Source organism: Syngnathus scovelli, chromosome 10, assembly GCF_024217435.2.
Source record: "Syngnathus scovelli strain Florida chromosome 10, RoL_Ssco_1.2, whole genome shotgun sequence".
Classification (NCBI taxonomy): domain Eukaryota; kingdom Metazoa; phylum Chordata; class Actinopteri; order Syngnathiformes; family Syngnathidae; genus Syngnathus; species Syngnathus scovelli.
This window is the reverse complement of record NC_090856.1, coordinates 10,910,701-10,935,909: the sequence shown is the minus strand read 5'-3', so window position 1 is coordinate 10,935,909 and position 25,209 is coordinate 10,910,701. Positions and strand designations below refer to the sequence as shown.

The window sequence follows — 25,209 nt, the reverse complement described above, 5'->3', positions numbered from 1 at the left end:
TGCCTGACTAAACAGAGCCGCGACTTTAGTTCCCTGCCTCTATCAGGGATAGCGAGACTGTCAGCCCCAAGCTCTTTTTAATCACTCAGCCAAGCTGACAGTCCAGCAGCTGGCCGTCAAGTTCCTTAGCACAAATAGCAAGCGCAATAGGCGAAGGGAGTAAAGAGAAACGAATCCAGCTCCATAAGGATATGCGATATTCTGTGTCTTTTCAAGACATTAAATATCATCTTAATCATGGGCAATGTAATATTTTCTTAACAGGATCAAATGAATATTCTACAGCATATTCAATCACATGACATTCCCTTGACCAAATGTGTTCATTTAGTACCTGCAGCATATATATTTGCTGTAGTGAAATAAACCAAGCCATCTGTTGGTCCTGAGGCTGTGGACTGTCTATGTTGACATGCTTGCAATTTGGCAGGTGCGGTGGCTGGCCGTCTACGGTGTTTACAAGAGAGCATCATTAGCCCGGCCGTCTCGCAGCCTTGAAATTTCATAAATCCGCAGTAATGAAGTGAATCCCCAAACTTGCCTGCCTGCTGCAGAGCCTACATTAATCCAAACATTCCAACTCTGCGACCAGAGTCCCTCTACTCATTAGCCGTGGCACAAATCAAGATCGGAATAATGAGGAAGCGCCTGCAAGTCAGGACAGAGATTCAAGTCCAAGGAACAGGAGAGATGGCAGGAAAGAGCCAGTTACCTGGAATCAGATTACTGCAATGTATATTTTTGGTTAGAGAAGGTGAAAGACACTTTTGCTCCTCGGAACGTAAATCCAAAATATGCTGCATAACTTTGGCGTGTCTAGAGGGGAAAAAACACTTGTATGCAAAGAAGCTGCTTAAAAAGCTTTTCCCAGGTGTGACTTGTTTAGATTTTATTTCCAGGTAAGTAATCTGCATCCGATTCACAGTTTTGCAGCTTTGCAGGAGTATTTGCAACCAACCGCGATAAGTTTATTTATTTGAACACAAGGAATGTTGTATCCTGCATTGTGAGAACTAACTTGATGAATATGATGATTTCTTTCACTTTGCATGACCCACCCCGGTAGAAGTTGGTAGTGTTGATTGAGGAACACATTTGCATTTAGCTGGCCAAATCACTATTTTTATAGAGCTTCCTTGCGAGTACACATTGCCCCACGTTAATGGAACTTGCAGATGAAATTAGTTCTTTATGTGCGCTGATGCTTGTAGGCCATTAATTTCCTTTTTATGGCTGCTGAATTAGATCCACTTGGGTTGAGGGACAATGTGTGCTTTTGTTGTGAAAATATTCTGCTTCAGTACGACGGGAAGGCCAAGGGTCACCCGCACCCTTCGCTGGCCAGATGTTGCTGCATTTGAATATTGGCCAGCGAACATTTCAGGATGTACCCAAAAGATAGCTAGGAGAGGCTCTAATACAGGGGTCACCAACCTTTCTTAAACCGAGAGCTACTTCCTTTATTAAGGCAAACGGCTACCAGTTTTACACACACTTCTGAAATAGCCAATTTGCTCAAATTAGCTTTCACTATGTGTTATTATTGTCATTTCCAGTTCACATGTAAGTGTGACTTTAACAAGAATAGCAAAAATACAGTCAAACCTCGGTTTTCGACCACAATCCGTTCCAGAAGGCGGTTAGAGAAGCGAATCGGTCGAATTCTGAATCTTTTTTTCCCATTACAAATAATGGAATTCTTTTTTAATCCGTTTAAAGGCAAAAAAACCCGCCTTTTTAAAGCATGTTTTCATCTGCCCATATTTTCGTATCTATTTTTCCCATTACTAATAATGTAAAAAAATTTAGTCCGTTCCAAGACTAAAAAACAAAACAAAACGCCTTTTGTTTTTTATTAGCATTTTTTTTTCATTTGCGCTTTATTGTCCGGTCGCTCAACTGCAGCGCACCGCCGACCGCGCAACCGTAGCGCGTCGCCCACCGCGCAACTCCACCGCGCTGGTCGCATTATTGTGACAGAGCCGTCGCTGAAATTTAGAAAATGTTTTTAAAGTCCTGATGTACTTTCCAAAATTTAAGTGGGCCTAAGTGCGCGGGGAACTTAATTTTGTCCGATCGCGCAACTGCAGCGCACCGCGGAACGCGCAACCGTGGCGCGTCGCCGACCGCGCAACTGCACCGCGCTGGTCGCATTATTGTGACAGAGCCGTCGCTGAAATTTAGAAAATATCCTGATGTACTTTCCAAAATTTAAGTGGACCTCAGTGCGCAGGGAGCTTAATTTGATCCGATCGCGCAACCGCAGCGCGCCGGGCGCTCACTGTCGCATTGCTTTAAGAGCGTCTTTGTGTTTTAGGATGGTTTTACTGCTCCCACTTGCTTTCTTTGGAGGCATGATTAGGAGGTTATTACAATCCTCAAAGTAACAAAAATACAATAACAACGGAGTCAGTCGGCTTCCGGGCCGCGCGGTCGGGTTTTCTCGGGTCCTCCCGGCTCATCTCGCGAGGTTCGACCTCCGAATGTTGTTCGACAACCGAAGCAAAAAAAGCTCGAATGTTTTGTTCGAATTCCGATTTGTTCGAGAACCGGGACGTTTGAAAACCGAGGTTTGACTGTAAAATAAATAGATGCAGCTCACTGACAAGTGCTGTTATTTGAGCTAATTTTAGAACAGTCCTGCGGGCGACTCATGCGGTCCTCACGGGCGACCTGGGGGCACCGTGTTGGTGACCCCTGTTCTAATACGTTAAGGCACTGATGTCAAACTCAAGGCCCGGTTGCCAGATACGGCCCGCCACATCATTTTATGTGGCCCGCGAAGACATATTGTGCATCAAATTCGTGTGTCATTACTAGAATTGCAAATTGTCTTCACTTTTAATAATATATATTTTTAAAATATTTGGCCAGTTTTTACTCGTCTGATTTGAAAACGAGTTATTTGTCAGTTTGTTTTGTAGCGTTTACTGTATATAATATGAGGTGCTCATACATTTATTTGGGTTGACAGTCATAATGGCCCTCCGAAAGAAGCTATGACTACAATGTGGCCCGCGAAAAAAATGAGTGTGACATCCCTGCTCTAATACATTAAGGGAATGATTTGATATATATGAGTGTGATAGATGTGTGGGAATTTTGTTGCTTTGGCTACAGCACAAGTTGTCAAGATGCAACTGTGCCATTCTTTAAAATCATGTGCAAAATCTGTCCTTTCCCTGCAGGGAAAAAAAGCATCTGACAGACAAGACTCTAAAGCCAATCATCCCCCTCACGTATTTTCTGATGTTCAATGTTATCTTTTGATGATGTGACATGTATAGTATGTGGGAGACCGCCGCTTAAAAGTAATCGTCAACCTGAAAGCAAAATGCCGCATTTGGTCACTTTCAATGCCGTGGAAGCGTCTTGTGATGTGAGACAATCATCGCCGTGCATGATTATTTGCATTTCATTTTGCCACACATTCAAGAGCATGAATGCCAGCCTCAAACGTAGTAAATATGTAGTCAAGCACATTTCACATGTATGCTACACCGTCAGTGGAACAAAAAATGACTGGAATTACGAATTTTGGTATTCTTAGGTCTATTTTTGTAAATATGAAATGCAAATTCCAAAGGGTGATCTTGAGTTTACAGTCCCCACTCAGTTCATGAGAAAAACTGAATTTCTCAAAACTCAATGTGTCATACGATATTGGGGAAATGCACTTTGTGTACCCCCACAAGACACATACGCTAGCTACAGATCACATGTAAAAAGCTTTTTATTTGGTGTATTAACAAAATTTCTATAATACAATTTTATACGCAACATTTTTTTCCCACAAAGCACAATAATATAAAAATAAACACACATGTAACATATTGTGATCATGGTGTATTTTGAACAATTTTTGTGGAGTACATGTTATTTCTTGGATATAGTCGCTTCATACAAATACGTGTAAGACTTGATCTTTCAAAAACTGTTATCGTCACAGGAAACTCTGAAAACAGGAGCTGCCACTCAAGTCATGAGTTCTAATCAAAGGTCGGGATATATCAGCAAAAAATCGTGTTTGTCTTGACCGCAAAATACAGGCTGCCAACAAAAAGAGAAAATACGGCGGTGGAAAAATATATGCATCACATTGTCTGAACCGTAACAAAGGCTTTTCTTTGCTCTTGAAATTTGTGCCCTGGTGGTGTCAACTTAATAGCGATCGTAAAATTTGACTCTAGCGTACGTATTTCCGTTTTACAAAAAAAAAAAGGAAAAGTGAGCGAGCCTAATGTTGTACATTTACGTGGAGGCTGAAAGTGCCCTCTTGAGATTGATGACGACCTTGAGAGCATCCCTCACACATCCTTTCCAGAAATGCTCTTAACCGTCATCGAGAGTGTGCATGACGACAGTTTGGCCATCTGTGCGGCTGGCCGTCTGCCCACTTATTAGCTACATAATTTGGTTGTTTCATATTCCATCGAGTTGGGCTGCTTGGTGCTGAAGGTCTGCAGCGCAGCCTGGATCCGGGCCACGTCTGTGGTGGACAGTTTGAGCCGATGCCGTAGCAAGCACGAGAAGAGATCCAAAGGCTGAGGCCCGGGCGGGGAAAGACGATTAACCCGGTCCCGGATCTCTAGCAGTTGCAGCAGGGCCGAGTCTTGCGATCCCTGAGTGTACGGGTAGTCCAGCTGTAAAATCAAGTCTTGGATTGCGTCTGGGTCAAAGTGCATGCTGTACCCGTACACCTGGATGTGGTTTATTTTCATGTAGCCAAAATTTTGCCCCGGTTCCAGGTACTCCAGCGGTTCGTAATAGACACTTGCGTTCCCGTTGCTCGAAGGGCCCCGGATCCGACTCCGTAAGTAAAAGTGAACTGTCTCAAAAAATGTTTTCCACTTGTTGCCCAAAGTCAGTGTCCAGTTATAGCAGTCATGGGAAAGCTCTAATTTAGTCCTCTCCCAGTCAGGGTAGTTGTTTTGCTCAGTGGGCATGATCCAACTCTCCGAATGACTCCCCCCAAAGGGATTGATGTAGACAGAAAGCATCGGATCCACCGTGATGTTCTTGCTAAGGCAAATCTGAAGAGAAATCCCCCAAAGCATGTGGACGTGGTTTGACTTGTATTTGTTGCTTTTTAGCGTCAGCAGCATTCGCTTGCGCCACGACGGGTCAAACCAATTACTGAGCCTGACATCGTTGCTGACAAAGATGCCGTGGATGCCGACGCGGTCGTCCCGTTTTTGCAGGAGGTAGCGCAACTCCAAGTCCTGCAGGTCCGTCTCGAAGCCGATGTAATGATCAATGGAGTCGGGCACTTCTCTGCGACACGTGCCCTGACTGAGCATGTAGCCCTGGTTGCACGTGGCACAGCGGGAGCGGTTCTCGTAGGAGCAGGAGCCGCATGTGGTGCCTTCGCCCACGGCGCAGGGGATGGCGCTCTGGCAGGAGGGATGCTCATAGGGGCACGAGCAGCTGCGCATCTCCTCCAAGTACGAGCCGATCTGATTGTTTTCGCTGCAGTACATTATGGAGAGGATGTAGTTCAACCAGTAGCTCATGGGTCTGAAACAGAGAGACATGACAGGCGCCTCAGTTTTCAGACATGGACAAGACCTATTAACAAATTTTGATTCAATATTGACACGGTTACTCAGCTCATCAAGTCTGAGTCATTGTTGGTTTATCTGCACTAAAACAAACCAACGGTGGAATGTTTCCAGAAACTAAATTACTGAACAATATGTATGGATGTTGTTAGCACTATTAGTGCTGCTGGTGTGTACCATACACACAGGAAATCAGTTGGCTAATCAATTTCAGTTATCACATCCACACCAGTATGATGCAGTAATTAACTGTTTTCCATAACCCAGCTGTCACGAGGGGTGTGCGAGGTTGAAGGGAACCAGGGAGACGGGGAAAGATTGCAAGACATTTTAGTTTTTAGTTTAGTTTAGTTTTTTAGTTTAGTTCAGTTTATTTCGATTAGCAAAATATGTACATCATATTCAGTACGATAATATCCACAGAAAGCGGAAAAAAAACAATAACACACAAACAAAACAAAACAAAATGAAAAGAGCCCTAAAGCTCAAAGTTCAGAAGGCTGACCGAAAGGGTTAAGGCTGAAGCTAAATAGCTTGTAAATGCCCTAAACTGTTTACCTTTAAGTATTACATGTAAGCATATGCAGTACACATGCATACATGTAAACACACGCATGTAAATATTTACAACACCTAGTGCATATGTTCATACATACATGTCCTTATACACCTATATATACCGCCTACCACCTATACATTTAAATACACATACACAAATAATAGAAATACAAAATGTCCCATAGGTCCTGATTTACCAACCATCATATTTGTACTTCTCTATAATAAAGTTTTTGGCAATTTTTTTTTAATGTCAAAAGGGCTAAGAAGGAAGTAAACAGCCACATGGAAAAAAAAAAAAAAGTCCATAGAAAATTGAATCGAAGTTACAAACATATGACTTGACTTGGCAACAGGACAACTGACAGCAAACACAAACAGATGCAATGATCCAACAAGACTGAACAGAAGCAGGGCACAAGCTACCCAATGAAGAACACCTGAACGACACAAGTGGCTGAGGGAGCCGATTGGTCGACACAAGGGGCCACCTGACGAAAGCCGGTGGACATACAACGTTGACGAGGGACATGAGCCAAACCACAAAAAAAAAAAAAAAAAAGACATACCACAAAACCAAACCAAAAACAACCCGGCGAAAAACACAATTCATGACGACACTTTGACTTTTCGTGCTCAGGCCACTTGAGTTGTGTTTTCAACAACAAATGACATAATGCGATGTGTGCTGCTATCTCATCTCTCCCATCCCTGTTAGTCAGGGCAGACAATTTTTCTTTCATATGCTCAAATCTAATACACACTGTTGTGCCCAGCACTTTGTTCTGAGCGCAAGTGGCCAGGGTGTGACTTAGCCAGGAGAAGGTGTAACAGAGATGTCGTGATCAGACTGCGAATTTCCAAGCACGGGACACACTGTCCGTGCCTTGTGATGAGAGCAATTTTGTCTGTAGTGTTGACGTCGCCACGCAACTATCATCAAGGAGCGTACGCTTTGGGAAATTGAGATTGCTCTGAAAATCACATGTGAATAAATTCACACAGAAGATTTTTCAGATATATCCAATACATATATCTTGTCATGCATTAGAACACATGGTCGCAATTTGGGATAATTTTTCCCTGAGGCTTAATTTTCGGCCAGTGAGAGAGGATCCATAAATAAAATGTGCAATTGGATTCACTGCATCAGAATTACAGGAGGTGCAAACACACTGCATGGCAAGTAGGCTATGCATGTCACTATGCATGTCACTTGCAAGAAACCGTTTGTTGAATCCCATATATATATATATATATATATATATATATATATATATATATATATATATATATATATATATATATATATATATATATATATATATAAAGAGAGAGAGAGAGAGAGAGAGAGAGAGAGAGAGAGAGAGAGAGAGAGAGAGAGAGAGAGAGAGACTGCCCCTCAAATGGGATGTGAAGAAGAGAAAGACAGAAAGAGAGAGAGATAGAGAGAGAGACTGCCCCTCAAATGGGATGTGAATAAGAAGAGAAAGAGAAAGAGAGAGAGAGAGAGAGAGAGAGAGAGAGAGAGAGAGAGAGAGAGAGAGAGAGAGAGAGAGAGAGAGAGAGAGAGAGAGAGAGAGACTGCCCCTCAAATGGGATGTGAAGAAGAAGAGAAAGAGAGAAAGAGAGAGAGAGAGAGAGAGAGAGAGAGAGAGAGAAAGAGAGAGAGAGAGAGAGACTGCCCCTCAAATGGGATGTGAAGAAGAGAGAGAGAGAGAGAGAGAGAGAGAGAGAGAGAGAGAGAGAGAGAGAGACTGCCCCTCAAATGGGATGTGAAGAAGAAGAGAAAGAGAGAGAGAGAGAGAGAGAGAGAGAGAGAGAGAGAGAGAGAGAGAGAGAGAGAGAGAGAGAGAGAGACTTCCCCTCAAATGGGATGTGAAGAAGAAGAGAAAGAGAGAAAGACCAAGAGAGAGATAGAGAGAGCGAGAGAGAGAGAGATATTTGTTAAACTCGAGAACAACCTAACAATTTGTAATTCATCTCCTTATATCGTAAGTGTGTTCAAAGGTTTTCCGTTTCCTACGTTTGCCATCTGTTTGTCATGCACATCTCATTGCAGCCGAGGCTGCGCGCAGCAGGCGAGAGGAAGCTGTTGCGCCATCCGAATGCACACGGTGTCAGCGGGACATGTAAAGTGTCATGGAGACACAGTTTGAGCGACAGGCAAAGAACGAGCTGGCTCCTCACGCTGCTCTCTTCTAACCGCTCTTCATATCCATCATCACAATCATTTAAATTTGTGGAAACCAATTATGAATAGAAACATGTTTTATTTTCAGTTATTCAGTTCTGCTAAAAATCACAGGGAATGATTATTTGGTTTCTCACGCAGTGTAGATTAAACATGGAGAAAAAAACAGGATTCAAATCGTTGCTTTGTCTTATCTTCACCAAAAGCTTAAAAATCCAGCAGAACTTTGATTTTTCGAGTACAGTCAATTTCCTTACAGTAAGGCGGCTTGCGTATAAATGCAGCCCAATAATCAGATGTGAAACTGAAGCCAACATCAGGAACCCTGAATCTCAAAGATCGTGTGGCGGATTAGCATAATGTCGAGTCGAGGCCATGCCAAAAAGTGCTGCGCCGAAGAAAAGAAATGAGCTGTGCCACTTTCCAATTGCTTGAAAGGACATGTGACGTGTGGCCGGAGGCGTGAGCACTTGCCGGCGTGTCCAAAGCAAGGTCAGCAGGAATGCTCGAACAATGGCAGACATGCTCACCTCTCCCTCAGCAGAAGGATTTTGGGCTTGCTGCGGCACCTCTTGCTCAGGCTGAAGAGCTTGTTGACGATGCGTCCGGCTTTGGCGAGAAGCTGCCGGTTGCTAAGCTCCAGCTGTTTGTAGCGCTGATGAATGTCCGGCTCCGTTTTCCACAAGTACTCGATGGCCGATGTGTTCAAAGCGTACAACGTGGGGAGCCTCCGAACAAAGTTCTGGAACTCGTCTGGAAGGCAGGCGGAACAATGTGAGCGCTCTCTTTTTTATTTATTTTTTTATTTTCACACACAAGCCTTCTCCGCTTTGCTCCGAGTATATTTGGTTAATTTAATCAGACCAAATGAGAGAATCCCTTCACGCAGGCCACACGGGCAGCTCCCGGGCTAACTGGAAGTGAAATTGTTTGATGCATATGATAATGAAAAACGGCAGAGCTAAATAACAGCTTGGGGTATTGCTTTTTTTTTTCTTTTATGAACTGCCAAAAGCTTTTCCAGAGCTTATTTCTTTTTGGAGAGAAAATAACTCTGACATGGAGCACAAGGGAAGGCAAGTCTCTGAGCAACTTTCAAACAAATATAAGCACAAGTTAAGATATGGTGCTCGTTTAGAATTTATTAATTCTGACTGATCTGAAAGTCAGACTGCTTTGGAGATTGGCCCCTAAAAAGCTCAGGTTTGCCTCATCATTGGATATTTGTCAGCATTCGCTAGTGTCAGCAAAAGGTCACAGAATGTGATTGGGAACAAAAACACTGACCTGACTCCACAAAGTCCTGGTTGGCCATGTTCCAAGAATGTCGAATTTGCAGCAAACTGTCCTCCATGGACCTCAAGTCCGACTGTGGACAATTACACTGCGGGAAATCGGCGGCGCACTGGCACCAGCAGTCATTGTTGCGGCACACGAAGCGGCCCTCCCCGTTACAGCCGATGTAGCTGAGCGCTGCCTGCACAAACTTATCCCGCAGATATTCCGGCAGGATGGCGTGAAGGCCTGAGTCGGTCGGGGAAGACAACATGGAAGACAAATGTTTCTGCAATACGGCTCGCTCGGATTCTCTCGTGTTCTGACACATTTTACGTGTTCTAAGCATCGCATGCAATATGCTGATTGAACGTTTCACAATTCTGCTGCTTTTGTTCTCAGTCATTACCGCCTGGTTGACACTTCAAAGTCCTCCAAATGCGGATTGTAAAAAAAAAATTAAAAAAAATAAAAATAAATAAAAAAATGGGACTACAGCCAGCTCGATTGCTCGCGACACAAGTTTGCCAGAAAAGAGCGAGTGTGACAATTCCATCCGAAATGGTGTGATTTCAATTATGAATGGCCAACCTTGCAAATGAATCTTGTTTTCGGGGCTCTGAACCAAAACAGAACTGACGGAGTCGAGGTTGTCATAGTTACTGCATCCGAGAGGGCCTGTCCTTGTTTCAGTCACCTAAACGGGGAGGGGAACAACACAGATGCATCACGATTAAATCCAATTGAAAAGGGACACGGCCAAAATATGATGTAGACTCCTATTTTTCAATTCAGTTCGAGGAAAAAAAAGCGTTATGTTTCTATTTTGCTCGGTATGCGAACGCAGGTTGAGATAAACAGGCTCGTAAGACAGCTAAAGAAAAAGATGAAGGTGATGTCACTCACTTGCTGGAGGCAACACGAGCACTAAAGATATTTCAATGTTTGGATGCTCGAAAACAAATGATTTGACAGTGGAGAAATAAGCCATTCCCCAATGCAACGATGAACCTGATTCATTTACGTTATCTCTTTTATTGGACTGTCGTGACTTGGATCAAATTATTTGTTTGTGTGGGATAAAACACTCAGCAGTACTCGTTTGCATACGCAGCTTGTTGCAGTTTGTTGTTGAAAAAGTCATCCAGCAGAGGACACGGAGGTAAGGACAAGGACGTTGTCAGCTAAATAAATGCTTGACATTTCTACTAAGCACGCTAAGGTAGATTCATGTGTGTGGTTCATTTCATACGCAAGGGCGATGATGATGAAGAGTACAACATTTAAAAGAGGCAAAAACAGAGAACTTAGCAAATAAATAAAAGCACTTTCTAAAAAGAAAAAAATGCTTTTGAGCAGGGGTGTCAAACTCATTTTTATTGCGGGCCGCATCGTAGTCATAGTTTCCTTCGGAGGGCCATTATGACCGTCAACAAACTGATGAATAAGTTTGAAACCGGAGACTAGTAAAAACTGTAAAACTGTTCTATTTTTAAAAGATCAAAGGTAACAAAAATTGCTAGCAATATCTGTATTTTTTAAAAGTGAAGACAATTTGTAAGTTTAATATTGACAGATGAAGTTGATGCATAATATGTCTTCAAGGGCCACATAAAATGATTTGGCGGGCTGTATCTAGCCCCCGTGTCTTGACTTTGAAACTTATGCTTTAGCATGAGACCTAGACTTACATAACTTGAACACTCAGAGTCCATTTCTTATACCGTTTATGTGCAGCACAACCAGTAAATGTCGCTCCACCACGTTTGGTTGGAATTGTGGGCTCCACTATTTTGGTTTCACATGTACAGTCATGTGGGAAAGACCCATAAGTTGACCCTATCGAGGATAAGTGCTCAAATTGTCTGGCTACTTACGCGGGATGTTGCCGCTTTGTGTGTGCGCGCCCGCTTATGCTGATGAAAAGCCCTCCGCTGCCGCATCATATCCAATTACTGCTCACTCACCCTGCCGCCGCTCCGCTCTAACGGCATTCGGCTTCAGAGTGGCTCATGGACGACGTCAATTGTGACCACTGGCCTGCACCCATGCAGGAGTCGAGAGTCATTCAAATATCCTGTGCAGATTTATTTGAGGTTTCGGTATCCATCCATCCGTTTGTCCGTTTAACTATCTGTCCATCTATGTTACTAATAGCCACAGGCAAGGGTGAATGCACCGCTGGATCACTTTTGTTATTTTATAAATAATGAAGGAGCTAAGGCTTAGCTAAGCCCTGAGAAAGGAGCGCAGTGTATAATGTAAAAGTCAAAGGCGTTTCTCGGACCAAGAAATGCAGAACAGATAAGAAAGTCATTTCATGACATCATATTGCAGCATACCTCTGAGTCATTGCTGCAAGTCGTTGACTTTGCCCCCGCAGTATTTGAACTGTTAACATGGTCCATTGAGACGCATGGCTCTGAGGCACATCCATTATTTAAAAATGAAAGAATTAGCCGACATATTAGCAAGCCAGTTGCACGAGTGTATTTTACTGATGAACCTTTAACTGCACTCATGAATAATTCCACAAAAACAGCATAAAGTGTCACTTGCAGCGCTCGCGTTGTGAGATGACATGAAGCCCTCCGCTCCATTTTGCTTACTGGAAGAAAAAATGGAGAGGCTTTAATAGTTCATGAAAAGTGTGGCTTAGTTGGAAATTGCCTCATTTCAACACCTTGAAAAACTGTCATTTGCCTAATACGAGATGCGCAGATTTGCATTTGCATCTTAGATGCAATTGTGCCTGTTTATCGTTTGGAATTTGAACTGCCTTACACGCCAATGTCAAGCAGGGAGGAATCAGCTTTTCAACCACGCACACAAATAAAATATTGTGCAGTCTCCAAAGGAAAAAAAAGATACTCAAAGTGTCAATGGGGCAAAGGCAGTCCGACTTTTATGGGAGGAGGCAAATATCAAAATTAAAAAATACCAGGTATTGTAAAATAAACATAATCTTAACAATAATGATAAAAATAACAATACAGTACAATAAAACTTCATTTATATTATGCTTTACACATAATAGGTGAAATATAAAATAACAAATAATTGGTCACATGTCACAATGGAGCGCCAGGAATGTTCGCCTTATATGGTGTATCAGGCATGCATATCATGATACAAACATGTCTAGCTAATTCTTTCAAAATATGTACCTAGCGCAAAATATTTTGTGAACATAGAATGAACCGAGTTGTCAGAACAACTTTGACATGAAACAAACCTGTGGCTAAGTTGACTCGTTCTTATTTTGAGAAATATAAACCCAGCATTGAACAAAGAAATGATCAAATACTTTTTCTTTTTAGAATCTTCAATGGTTACAATGAAGCGAGAGGAAATGATGATATAGCCAGAGACAGACTTAACCAAATATTTTTGGGATATGTTAAAAAAATTTTGCCAATGAGAAAAACTGAGTGTTGGCACTTGTCTGGCCAAAGACTTTGTGCCCATTTTCGAACCTGGTGAAAGCTCAACGTTGGCTACCTCGGCCAACCATCTTTCGGGCTTCAGAGTTTCAAGTCAACAAGAGTCATCGCCTGTAGCGGGCACCAAAGCAGAGTTGCGGTTGTCTTTCAAATTTTGCTGCGCCCATTCCTCAGCAGCCTTTATTTGTTATGTGAAGCTCAGTCCAAGTGGCGTTCCTTCCTGCTCTGACAAGTCAAGCGTGCTACCGCATGACTGACTCAATCTTCAAGGCAGGCGCAGCAAATTGGGTCAGACATTTCTTATCACTTCTCCTCCCCATCGATGAAAGTTCCCCCCCCCCCTTTCCGTACTTTAATGAATCTTCAATACAGCGCAGGCCGGGCTAGAAAAATCAAAAGGTTGAGCATCGATTGATGCTGCTTTTCGGCCATACCTAATGTCGTCCTTCCGTCGTGGGCTAAAGGCCTGCTAAATAGGACGCCCGTGTCCTCATCAAGTCTGGCGTCAAATCGCTTTCGTTCGACACATCAACGCCAAATACAAATGAAAGAGGCCCTCAAAGGAAATGGCAGACGTTGAACTTTTGATTTATGCACGGCGGACGCTTCTTCTGAGGATGTGAGTTCAAATCTGGGTTTCAGTACTTCTGTGTGGAATTTGTGTGTTCTCCCTGTGCTTGCTTCCTTTTTCCTGTTGGTAGTCCGCCCGCATACCCAAAACTGAATTTTTTTTTTTTTTTTTTTTGACCGGCATAGTGTGTGATGATGACAGGCTGTTTACAAGAAGAGCCTTAAAACGCATTAAAAAAACACAAATGTGAGAAACCAGCTAAGAATTCAGTGTGCAGTGCAAAGGGCAAACTCAGCCAATTTCATTCATGGACCATGATAAGAAGTGACAGAGTGATGAATGAACACACCCCGAAGGTATTAAGTGCTAAAAGATGCACAGTGATATTTACATGCACAAGCATATCTCGATATGCAAAGTTGGCTGTTTGCCTTCCGAGCCAGAGAACACACGCAAGAGAGAGAGACGAGCAAACGGGAGCCCTCGCTTCATCTCTTGCTGCTTTTGTGGATGTCAACTCAGATGGCACGTCACATCATTGACTCGTAGCTGAGCTGGGAAAATGTTTGCCGCACAAGACCAAAGCAGCATGATGCTTTTCAACAACTTTGTACAGCATATTATGAATTTCAAAAGCAAGATACGATCTCTGCTGGACTCTGCTGAGGTGGAAACACCTCGGCTGTCATCGAGACGGCATGGCAGCGTCCGCACGCCCTGAGGGCTGCTCAGGAAAGAATCTGCCAAAAGCTGCTCGTGACCCCAAAGAACATTTTGCACCGAGGCAGAACGACAGCGGCTCCACAGAGCGCTCGAGACAGTGCACGGGATCGTTGCCTGCTCCCGGAAGAAGACTTTCACGTCCCATCACCTCAGAAGGCTATCGCAGGTGACAACGAGCGTGCTGCCCGGCACCTCTTTTGACACGCTGCCATCTGAAAGTTGCCGGCGGTCCATCACGAGCGCAAAACACACAGACAGCTTCGACGATGTGTGTCTTAATGCCGTTGCACTGACAATAAAAAGCATCCATGTATAGTACGCCTTCTTTTTCACCCTCTGTACTAGTGTAAAATACTGATTTGCTGCTGGTTCTTGTTAATCCGAGTGACTCACATGAAAGCACATCAATGAGGTGTCAATTTTTTTTACTCCATCCATCTTAAAAACAATGGGGGTTGGGATTTGGGTTAGGGCACAGGTGTCAAACTCAAGGCTTGGGGGCCAAATACGGCCCGCCACATCATTCTATGTGGCCCGTGAAGACAAATTGTGCATCAAATTCATGCATCATTACTAGTTGTTTGTCAGTTTGTTTTGTAGTTCATACTGTAATAATATGAGGTTCTTTTTATTTGGGTTGACAGTCATAATGACCCTCCGAAAGAAACTAAGACTACAATGCAGCCCGCGAAAAAAATGAGTTTGACACCCCTGGGTTAGGGTCTTTGAAAGTTTTTTTAAAATCTTATTTTTCGGGATTTGGTCTTTTACCTTGATGACGGTGGAGGCGATCTGCATGTGATGCAGCCTGTGCAGGGTGCTCTCCCTGTCGATAAAGTAGGAAGCGGCCAGCTGGTGGAGCGCCTCCAGAGTCACAGCTGTGCCATTAGCGTCACTCAGCTCACTCGATCGACTCAACTTGCGCTTGTCCACAAAGATCATTAAGGACTCTTCTCCTATGAATTGACATTCAAATCTCATTAGAGGTGATTCAATGACAAGTCAAATGTCAAAAACAACAACGAGAGACTCATTTACAAATTAAAGCATCACTCATCCAAATAATGCTTCATTAAAACTTAACATGTTTGCAGTACGATCTTATAAAACTTTTCTATTTTGCAAGCCTGTGTAAATGCCCCAACCATTGAAGGACACTCCCGACATTTTCATTAAGGACACTCAATTAAAGAGAACCTAATAAAAAACAACAACAACAAATATATATCTCATGTATTTTGTGCAAGTATGTATGTGTGTTTCTCCACAATTGACTAGATGATTGTGTGGCTTCAGCTCATGTCACCTTTCCTATCATGCAAATGTCCCATTAGGGCTCTCAGATAGTTCTGGAGCAAATACGGAGCTGTCAGAGCATTGCCATGTCATAGAAGTTAGCAATTGAAAAATCCTTCAGCCAAAATGAGCTCTAATGGCTGATGCGCTGCTCATTTCAACAGAGCCTGCAGCTAACAAAGTGTGGTACAGAGAGCACGACACTTCCCATTTCAGGCTTTCATACACTAAAAAAAATCAAATTTTCATCATAGCTAATGTATTATTTCACAATTTTTGTCTTAATGTCTTAAGAAAAGATCTTTGCAATTGTTCAGTCCCATTTTTATCTCCTAGTTTGGTTTGGCCGCTCAGTCTTTGTTGTGTTGTCAATACAAAGTGTGCCTTTCGCAGGAGCAGTGCATGAAGTACAGGTACAACACTTAATCGATTAATTAGCCACTAACTCAATTTTGATAACCGATTAATCGTGTAGTGACCTTGTCTAACATGACAGTCCAATGGGAAATGTACACTGAAAAAAATGAATAAAAAACATCAATTTTGGCCCCATCTAAGTGCATAAAATGCAAGGCCAGTCGAGAAGTACCACACGCAGCTGACGCAATGGAGTTCCGGTTTAATCGAGAGGCTGACTTTAAAACAAGCTCCTGGAGTGCGTGCATGTGTGACCTTTTGGATGATTAACAGATCACAACAAATAATCGCCTGCGATGTCTGGCAGATTGAGCATGTTGGAGATTTAATTAATCCAGTGTCTGTGCACTTTGGGAAATGCCTGCCACTATCTGCAGAATCAAAATTCCACTTCACCGCTTTGAATTTACATTTGAATTAAGGGCTGTTTTTATTTTTTGCTTCCCTTTTACATATATATATATATATTTGATTTTACTCTGCAATCAATTACATTGTTTATGCTGTCCTATTGTATTTTGTGGATTTTTACTCCTCTTACATTGAATACAGTACATTTATGTTGCATTAATTATAGAACAGAAATATTATTATTAATGATTATTATTATTATTATTATTATTATTATTATTATTATTATTATTATTATTATTATAACAGACCCAAAGAAAAGTATGAACGGAAGCGATTCAAACATGGGCAGGCAAGGAAAAGACAATTCTATTTTTATTGCGTGCATTTACCTCCCAGCGTGGCAGAGAGGAGGAAGTGTGTTCCATATTTCCTAATGATGTTGTCAGTGATGGCGCTGAGACTGGGCCGCCTTCCAAGAAGCCGAATGGTCTGCAAGAACTCCGGGTCCAATGGAAAGGGCAAGCCGTTGTTCACGTGCCTTTCCAAGGCCAGGCTGTTCACCTTCCATCGTCCAAACTCCCTGAAATGTCACAAAGAGAAGGCTGACCATTCATTACGGGAAAAGAAACTAGTCAAGGTCATTTGACTAGTTAAAAAATGCTCACATGCAGGTGTGATCTTATTTTATTCCTTCTGGCTTTGCAGCACAGTGGAAAAAAACACAGCGTTTCTAACTTCAGGGGATTATTCATGAATATATTGCCCAATCTTTTCTCATCTACACTTGCCATGTGCTATTTTTTTTTTTTTTTTTTGCCTTTTTTGGTTTCTTGGATAGACCCTTGCTGCTGTGAGCACCTCTTTTGGTGCAGGCTAAATCTGAAAGCATTTGATATCGAGCCTGGCCTTGGAGCATGCCAAGCCGTCTTTATCTGTCGAGTGCACAACCACATGCTTGATACTGAGATGAATACTACTTAAATATTGCATACAGGATATTCAGTGATTTACCCTATCAAAGGAAATGAGACACCTTCCGATCTCATAGCTACTCAACGTGTTGTCCGATGTATTTGAAAGGTAAATGCATTTTAGTTATTTTTTCTTTCCCCCTATATAATGACAAATGGAGCCACAGATATGGCAGCAGCAAACAGCTAAACAAAGCTGGACTGGTTGAAACCAATTCTCGATTGCCCGGAATATCATTCAGTCCCTTCGGGTGCAGGGCTGCTGCCAATCAATTTCCCACCAATAAAAATGGTCCCTTGGGAAATACACGAAACCGAAAACAACTCATTAAATCTGCTCTCATGTCTGCCCCTCCCTTGACGAAGTCACCATGAGAGATATTTATTCGTCATCCACGGGGATCTTTTTTTAAATGGATGCATTTGAGCGAGTTATGCACTTCCAACTCGTTGACACTGGAACTCTATACACACGCGCACATCATCGACAAAATCACATCTAAAAAAGGATAGATGCTTCTGCAACACTGATTTGGTGCTGAGATCTTCAGTACCTCTAATGGCCAATCACACACGAGAGCCTGGATGCACGTCTATACCTGTCAGATCTTCTTTTCCTGAGATCGTATACCAGCGGGAGTCAGCTACAGGGCTGTGATCAGACGAAGAGGTAGTAACCTGTTACCTGTCCGTCAGAAGGCCGCTGTCTCAGATCCGTCTCGGTGAGGCCGCTTGAGGGTGCAACCCTGTGCTGAACATAGCAAATTGGGCAAGCAAGCTGAGGAACGCCTGATGCGGTTAAAGTACACCAACCGTAACAATGCTGGAGACGAGCACTCAGCGCAGCCACTGACAAGTCATTTAACAAAAAGGGGAAGAAAATGCGGCATCATCGTGTGCCTCACCAGCAGATAAGGTGGGCAGAAAATAATTGCTTTGAATTATTTATTCTATAATCTCTGATCAGAGTTCCGTCCTCTCCTGCCAAATTGGCTATTTGGCTAATCGGGAAGAACCATAAAGGCACAGGTAGCATGAACCTTCTGCCCACTCTGAGGGGCGTTTTGAAGGCTCAGCTGAGAGAAAATCCAAAATGTCTGACAAGTTTACATAGGGAGCTATTGGGTGAGTGCTGTTTTCACTTGGTCTGTTTAGAATTGTTGAATGAAGGTACTTTGCAATTCTTAAACCTCTTCTTCTCACTTACAATTATGTATGAAAATATTAGGCATGTCTTTCTGTCAATTCAAGCAAAGCGGGAGAAAACATCACATGCTTCGAAACTACTATTGAGCAACCTCCAAACAGCTCGTGTTGCCATCTCAAGCTCCATTGTACTCCTGAATCCCACCCAACTTGCCAAGGACATCGGAGTGAGCCCACCTCACGAGTGTCCAGTCAATGAGAGGGCTGAATGCTTCGAAACGGAGGCAATAATTCACATTCAGTCTCAAAGTAACCAAGCATGCTTGTTTCCCGCCGGAGGATCCCAGCGGAGCCAAAGGGAAAACATTCAAATCCAAGGTTAACTAACGCAAGCGATTCAACGGGCAAGTTCTCAATGTTTCTTCAACATGCTAATGTATGCTGACCTACACAGTGTACTCCCAATGCGGCTAATCACTCGACTAATTAAATGTCATGCAGAAGAAAAGCAAATATAATAGCGTAGTTCCATTTGTGCATGCTGTACTATAACCTTGCTTGGAAAGGAGAAAAGAAGTCCTGCTGAGCGGGGCAACACACTTGAGTGTAATGCTACTCTGAGCATCAGTTTTGGTGAGATGCCTAAGCCAGGTTGAGGCTTTTCCTCGATTATTCGACTGAATGGGCATCAATTGAAGTTGTGTCGATAATCAGCAACTGAGCGCACTGTGAGTTGGTGAGATTCCCACCGATGATTCTTAATGACTGAAAAGCATGCGTGTTACGTATGTGGTCTGCAAAACAAAACAAAATAATACAATTAAGAGAAGCATGGTACTTTGTTTCATCCATTTGCGGATTTATCGTAATGAGCCAATCAAACCTCACGACACAGTTAAATCCTGCAAGAAGCGTGACAATAGCGCACAAGTGCAGGAAGAGACTTTTTATGAAACAAGGAAATTGCCGTATTGATTTGTTGCTTCCATGAATGCCACTGCACCCCTGACAATAGAAAACAACCCGAGTCAGCGAGGGAGCCTGATTTGCACAACGCTATGCTGACAGCCAACCTCCTGATCCCTTTTGTATAGCAATTTGTCATTGCGCGTTTGACAACCGATGTGCGTTCACGCGCAAACAAGAAAGCCACTCAATTGTTTGATACATAATGAAGCATGAGCGTGCATTTCTACCTAAGGTGCAAACATCCACAAAACACAAACAACAGACGGCAGTATCCAGAACGGTGCTCTTTACGATACGCCGACTCTCTGGAGGCTAGCTACACCGTATCGATTTCAAGATAAAACTCAAATATAAATTATAATAACAGTAATGCCGTGTAGCTGCAAACAAACACACATGAAAATAAGCATCTCGGCTGTTTGATCTTGTGTCAGCATGGTGCGTAAAAGTATGAAAACAACCACCAGTGTTGCTTCATCTTTTCAACGTCACATTTTACGGCGGGTGGGGATATTCCCTCCATCTCACACTTGTCACAAGTCATAAGCTCCGCGCCGGCTGACGGCCTCGTCATTGCCGTTGCGGCTGATAAGGAGAAGGACTTTGCGCTATTTCTTCAAGACACGGTCAACTTATGACTGCGGGACAAAACACTGACCTCGTTCTCAACTGCCGCAGCGGACATACGGTCATTCGCACGTACGGCTTTTGAAAAAAAAAAAAAAAACTTGTGTCAGGACACAATCTCTTATGCCAAAAGTACAGTACTTAGTACAGTACCCTGATGGACCAACAGTGCCAAGACAATCTCAAAATCGCTACGGGGGAGGTTTTTCTAAAATGCAGCTAAAGTACAAAATTACTTTTGGGGGAATTTTACTCAAAACATCACACATTTATTCAGGATTTGTCTTAGGGTACATGTTTTCATGATAGGGCTTTTTGTCATTTTCATCGCAATTGCCAGATGTAATCGCGATATCAAATAATGGTACTCGGTGCTGGCGAGGACTCCAAGATAAGTAGTCGTACTTAGTCTGGAAAAAGCGGCAGCGTGCATCCCTAATAATTGTGGAACAATTACAAGGGCTATTTACATCCAGCAAAGCTTTAAGACACTGCGAGGAAACAAGAGAAATGAGCAGATAAAACATGGCAGATGAGGCGTGATATCAAAGTTATGGTCCATGAAGAGGAGAAAGGAGGAGCTGACATTTTGATGAATATGCTGATGCCCAGACTATGCCAGCCTCTCATCTCCCGTTCTCAACACCGCATAGCAAGATTTTGCTCATTTTACCACCAATTTCCACCTCTGTTACAAAAAAAAAAAACATCTGAAACTCCGTCTGTCAGTGTGAGAAGGAAAATTGTCAGTGAGGACTGACATTAATTGCCTGACATTTTCTTCATGCATTGCAGTCAAATTGCTTCCCGCAAGTGCTTTCAGACCTGCGTTTCATCGCTTCCTCTTTAATGAGTCCATTAATACGTCGAGACAGCAAATTACCAAACCTACGTTATTTCACATCACTGTCTTGCATTCTTTAAATTTGCACCTTACTCATATGCGAGAGTCTGTGCTTGCCGACCGACAGATATCATGTTTTACATTTTATGCTATTTCAGAAATATTCCGTTCAGTCGGGTTCCTGCAAATTGGTAGCCACCCACCAGCAGGGGGTGATAACCAACGTGTCGGTTCCCTGCGAGTTCAGGCCGACTCCCTTCGGCCTTTCATCTCTGGCTTTCGTGACCCAGTGACGGCGGGGGCCGCCTGAGCTCTGTCGAGTATTTATGAGCCAGAAAAGGAAATTAGTTTGCCATTATTTGACGGGGGGGGGTTGGCAGTAGGAAAGCCAGCTAAAGGCTTCAATGGGGAAAAAATAGGTGAGAATGAGAAACCCAGCTTGTTAGAAATGTTGTTTAACAAATGTATTGATTAGGAAATACATGCATCCAGTCACCACAATGTCTTAACATGTCTAGTTCACAATAGCCTGAGGATGAAGAAAGGAAATACAAGAACACAGTTGCCGGACCAAGGGCAAGGACGGAGCTGTTTTTAATTGAGTGCGGTTAGCAACTGAGCCTTCATCCAGAAAATGTAATCAACTGTAATTTCACTCCTGGCTGCAGCACTTCATCAACCAGTCATGAAATTGCACTTTCATGTGATGGTACAAAATTGGGACTGTGAACAATTTCAATGTTGTGGATGGCTAGCTTTTTCTCAAATAGATAGTGCAAAACATGGCTGTGGGCACTCCACCTTTTGTATGCAAGCAATTAAGTGGTCAGCCTCCTTTAAAACTACAAAAGACAATCACCAAGAGAGCTTCACACTGATTTTGGTTATTTGTACATTCAAGAGAGGTCGGATCCCTGCCTGCTGTTGTCACCTGGATGTTACTAACTACGATTGTTGCGTCATGCGACCGCCCATTTTCAAGGTGAAATGATGAGAATATGTTTTTCACAAACAGACTCACAGTGTGCAGTACAACTCATGTGTATCGTTGTGTGCAAGGTTGATTTTGAGCCCCGATTTGGAGGTCTCTGCATCCTAAAGAAATCTCAGAGCGTAGCTTTCCAACAATAGCCCGAGGCTTCGACATGCACTCACCCACTGTGCTTTGTAACACGCCCTCCTCTGAAGCCATTCGCTAAAGTCTGCCACGCATCAGCTGGCTCGGTCAGATATCACATTTGCTCAAACAAGTCCGTGCTATGTTCACATTTGACTGATGTGCAGCCCCAATGTTTGCCATATCACTCTTCCCATAGCATTCTGCAATTAATGGGCACATCTAGAAAGGGCTTAAAAATGCACATGCTTGGTTTGGAGAAAATATTCAACCCAATATTTATCCTTAAGATTGTCTGCCATCAATGGGAGTTTTTACAGTGACATGAAAAAGTAATAAAAAATCAACACTTTCCTTCCTGGCATGTGCTGCAAAATCAAACATGAATTCATTTCTTTCTTAGATTTTCTTGTTGATTGTAAACAACCAAGTTATTTGCATGTAATTGCAAAGTTTTACCTGTAAATTTTATATTTTGTGGTGAATCCTTGCTGGTAGCGCTCTGTGAAATCAAGAAACTCCTGCGAGTGGTGGAAAGGGCCCTTGGCTGTCAGGAGCCAGCCCAGGGGCTCCGTGGAGCCGGTGAAGCCAGCCGATGCAGGCTCAGCGGCGGCCCGGGCCCCCGCCAACATGCAGCTCACGAGCAGGCTTAGCGTGATCCACTTGCATGGAAACATGAAGGCCGTCAGACTAACACTGATGCAGGGGCCACTCATGCTGCTTCCACCGTCCCCGCTGACTCCTCATTCTTCTTGCACTTCCGAAGAGTCCTCAAGGAAATCAAGAGGGGAGGATGAGTTGAGACAGAAATGAAAAAACAAATGAAAACAAAATAACTCAGTTTTTTAATATTTATTATGACTGACTTATTACTAAATATATAGACATGATAATATCTGAATTTATTGAATTTTGCATGTATGGGTAGTGCAAATGGATATGGTATTAGTTTGGACTTCAGAGTGGGTGGCACCTTTGAGACCCACCATAAACATTGGGTGATTAGATATCAAATGAGATTCCACAGTCAATAAAAAAAAAATAAAGAAAAAGTAGTAAAGTAATTCTTGTTCTATAAAACGAATGCAAATAACTGAAATATAATTCATATGAAGCAATAACCCGAATCAGATCCGATTAAACATTTACCATTGCTTGATTTAAATTAATGTCAGATACCTTATTAGGAAGCGCTGCGTTCCGTAACTTGAAATTGCTCAACATAAAATCTGAAGTTGGGGAGGCTTCGACGCACAAACAATTAGGCAGCATTAAAAAAGTATTTTTTTTTTTTTTTTTTTTTAGCAGTGCTGTATCATCAGCATTTCAACAAACGCGCCTTTGAAAGTGCTCAAGAGAAGACTGCCCGACCCCGTTGTTGCATTCCTGTTCTTTTCTCGTCCTCTCGTTGCTCTATCTTCTATTTTTTAATCCACTTGAAATGATGTGGTGACGGGCATCAATCCCACACACCGAGCCGCAGATGATCCAACGTTCGTGCACAAATCTCATCCATCCATCCTTCCATTCCACGTCGATATTTGTACTGCAACTAAAATGTCAAGAGAAAGTTTCACGAAGCTCTCCAGCAGCTCGACTGCAAACACCTCGAGGCGCAAAAGCAACGCTGACCTGACTGTGCGCAAGCACGCGTGTGGATTACGCGAAAGGCGCGTCGCGGCGCCCCAGCTCTCTCTCGACTCGCGCTCTGCCTCATTTTCTAATTTATTCTAGCAGCGAGAGCACTGGCGGTTGGTTGGAACGTAAAAGTGGGAGGTGTGCGCAGGCAGGCGGTGGTCAGAGGATGCAGGATAGTGCGTCTAATTTTCTAGGACTACCTCTGATCTCCCCTTAACGACATCGATTGCCACTGATTTCTATCTAACCCCTGTTTACACCTCCAAATTTAGTTTGTGTTCATCACATCTGCATTTCCAGAACAATTACTAAAGTGGACACAATCCATGCTCAAAGGACAGCCTTAGTTGATAGTAATGATGACATTCATTTATGTGACGTTTGCTCAATTAGAACCAATATGCAAGACTTTATTTTAGGAATCAGTGTTTACATTTTCAAAGAATCACTTAATACCATTGCTGGCCACATTATAGAACCAAATAGCCCCTCCACTATGCACGTAAATGACAACATTTTGGTCTGCTTGCTAACTAACAAACTCACAGCAATGAAAAGCACTTTGAAATGATTTAATCTGGTCAATGAATCCGAAAGACGTTTGATTGCTATTTGGTCTTAATGCCAGTTGTTCTGATCTTGATGAAAATCATGACGAGGGACCCGTAGAAAACCTTGAAGTGGTTCCAGTTCTCATCTGGCAACTCATTCTTCCAGCACAATAATCATCACTCTCAGTATACGTAAAGTTAATTAGATCTGCTTCATCCCAGCTTTACTCGCGTCGGACACTCAGAGCAGCAGAGAGAAGCGAGGGAGGGAGATGTGCTGTCTTTCAGCCTTTCTGTAGATGTTCAAAGGAAGGTTTTATACCCAGATTGGATTATAGAAATGAACACCAGTGAGCCGAGAGATTCACTGACTCCCAAACTCAAAAGGAAGCTGCAATCCCGTGGCACAGCGACTTGCAGAAAGAAGAAGGAGAGAAAGGGCTGATTTGTCACGCTTTCATCATCACCTGCTTTGCTTTTGGCACTTCTACATCCATGATGACTTGTTAAGGACAACTACCTCCTCGGACCAGCACAATATCAACTTGTATATACGTATATTTGTATGTATACAGGTGTATATATACGTATATATATTAACTTGCACATTCAGATTGTTCCAATTTATCAAACTGTCTGACCTTGAGAGCAGCACAAATACAAAATATTTGCCATCCTAACACAGTCTAGCTGCAAATGAAGAAGATGACAACACAGAAACACAGCAGTCCTCATCCTGTTTGTGGCTCTGAGGCCCCGCGCTACCACGTTATCATTACACACAGCAAAATAATAACAAGCGTGGACGAACAGCTGGTCCGCGGATCCGGCGGCGAGGTGAGAGATGCATCAACGAGTGGCAGAGAGCACTTTGCCAGCCAGCCAGCCGCGTTTACTCAGCACTGAAGCAGTTCGTCATTAGGGAAGTCAACATTCACTTAAGCCTGCGCCTGC

At 42.9% G+C, this 25,209-nt stretch overlaps 1 protein-coding gene across 1 annotated transcript; it reads right to left on the bottom strand.

Annotated features, from left to right (window-relative positions):
• Nucleotides 1-2,862: 2,862 nt before the first annotated feature.
• On the bottom strand, nt 2,863-23,767 carry LOC125968185 (BMP/retinoic acid-inducible neural-specific protein 3). The gene is made up of 8 exons (XM_049719278.1): nt 23,246-23,767; nt 22,526-22,836; nt 16,782-16,972; nt 15,097-15,281; nt 10,180-10,285; nt 9,601-9,837; nt 8,844-9,066; nt 2,863-5,517 (listed from the first exon to the last, which is right to left on the bottom strand). The coding sequence occupies exons 2-8, from the start codon at nt 22,780-22,782 to the stop codon at nt 4,401-4,403; spliced, it is 2,316 nt and encodes a 771-aa protein (XP_049575235.1). The 5' UTR covers nt 22,783-22,836; nt 23,246-23,767; the 3' UTR covers nt 2,863-4,400.
• Nucleotides 23,768-25,209: the final 1,442 nt, after the last annotated feature.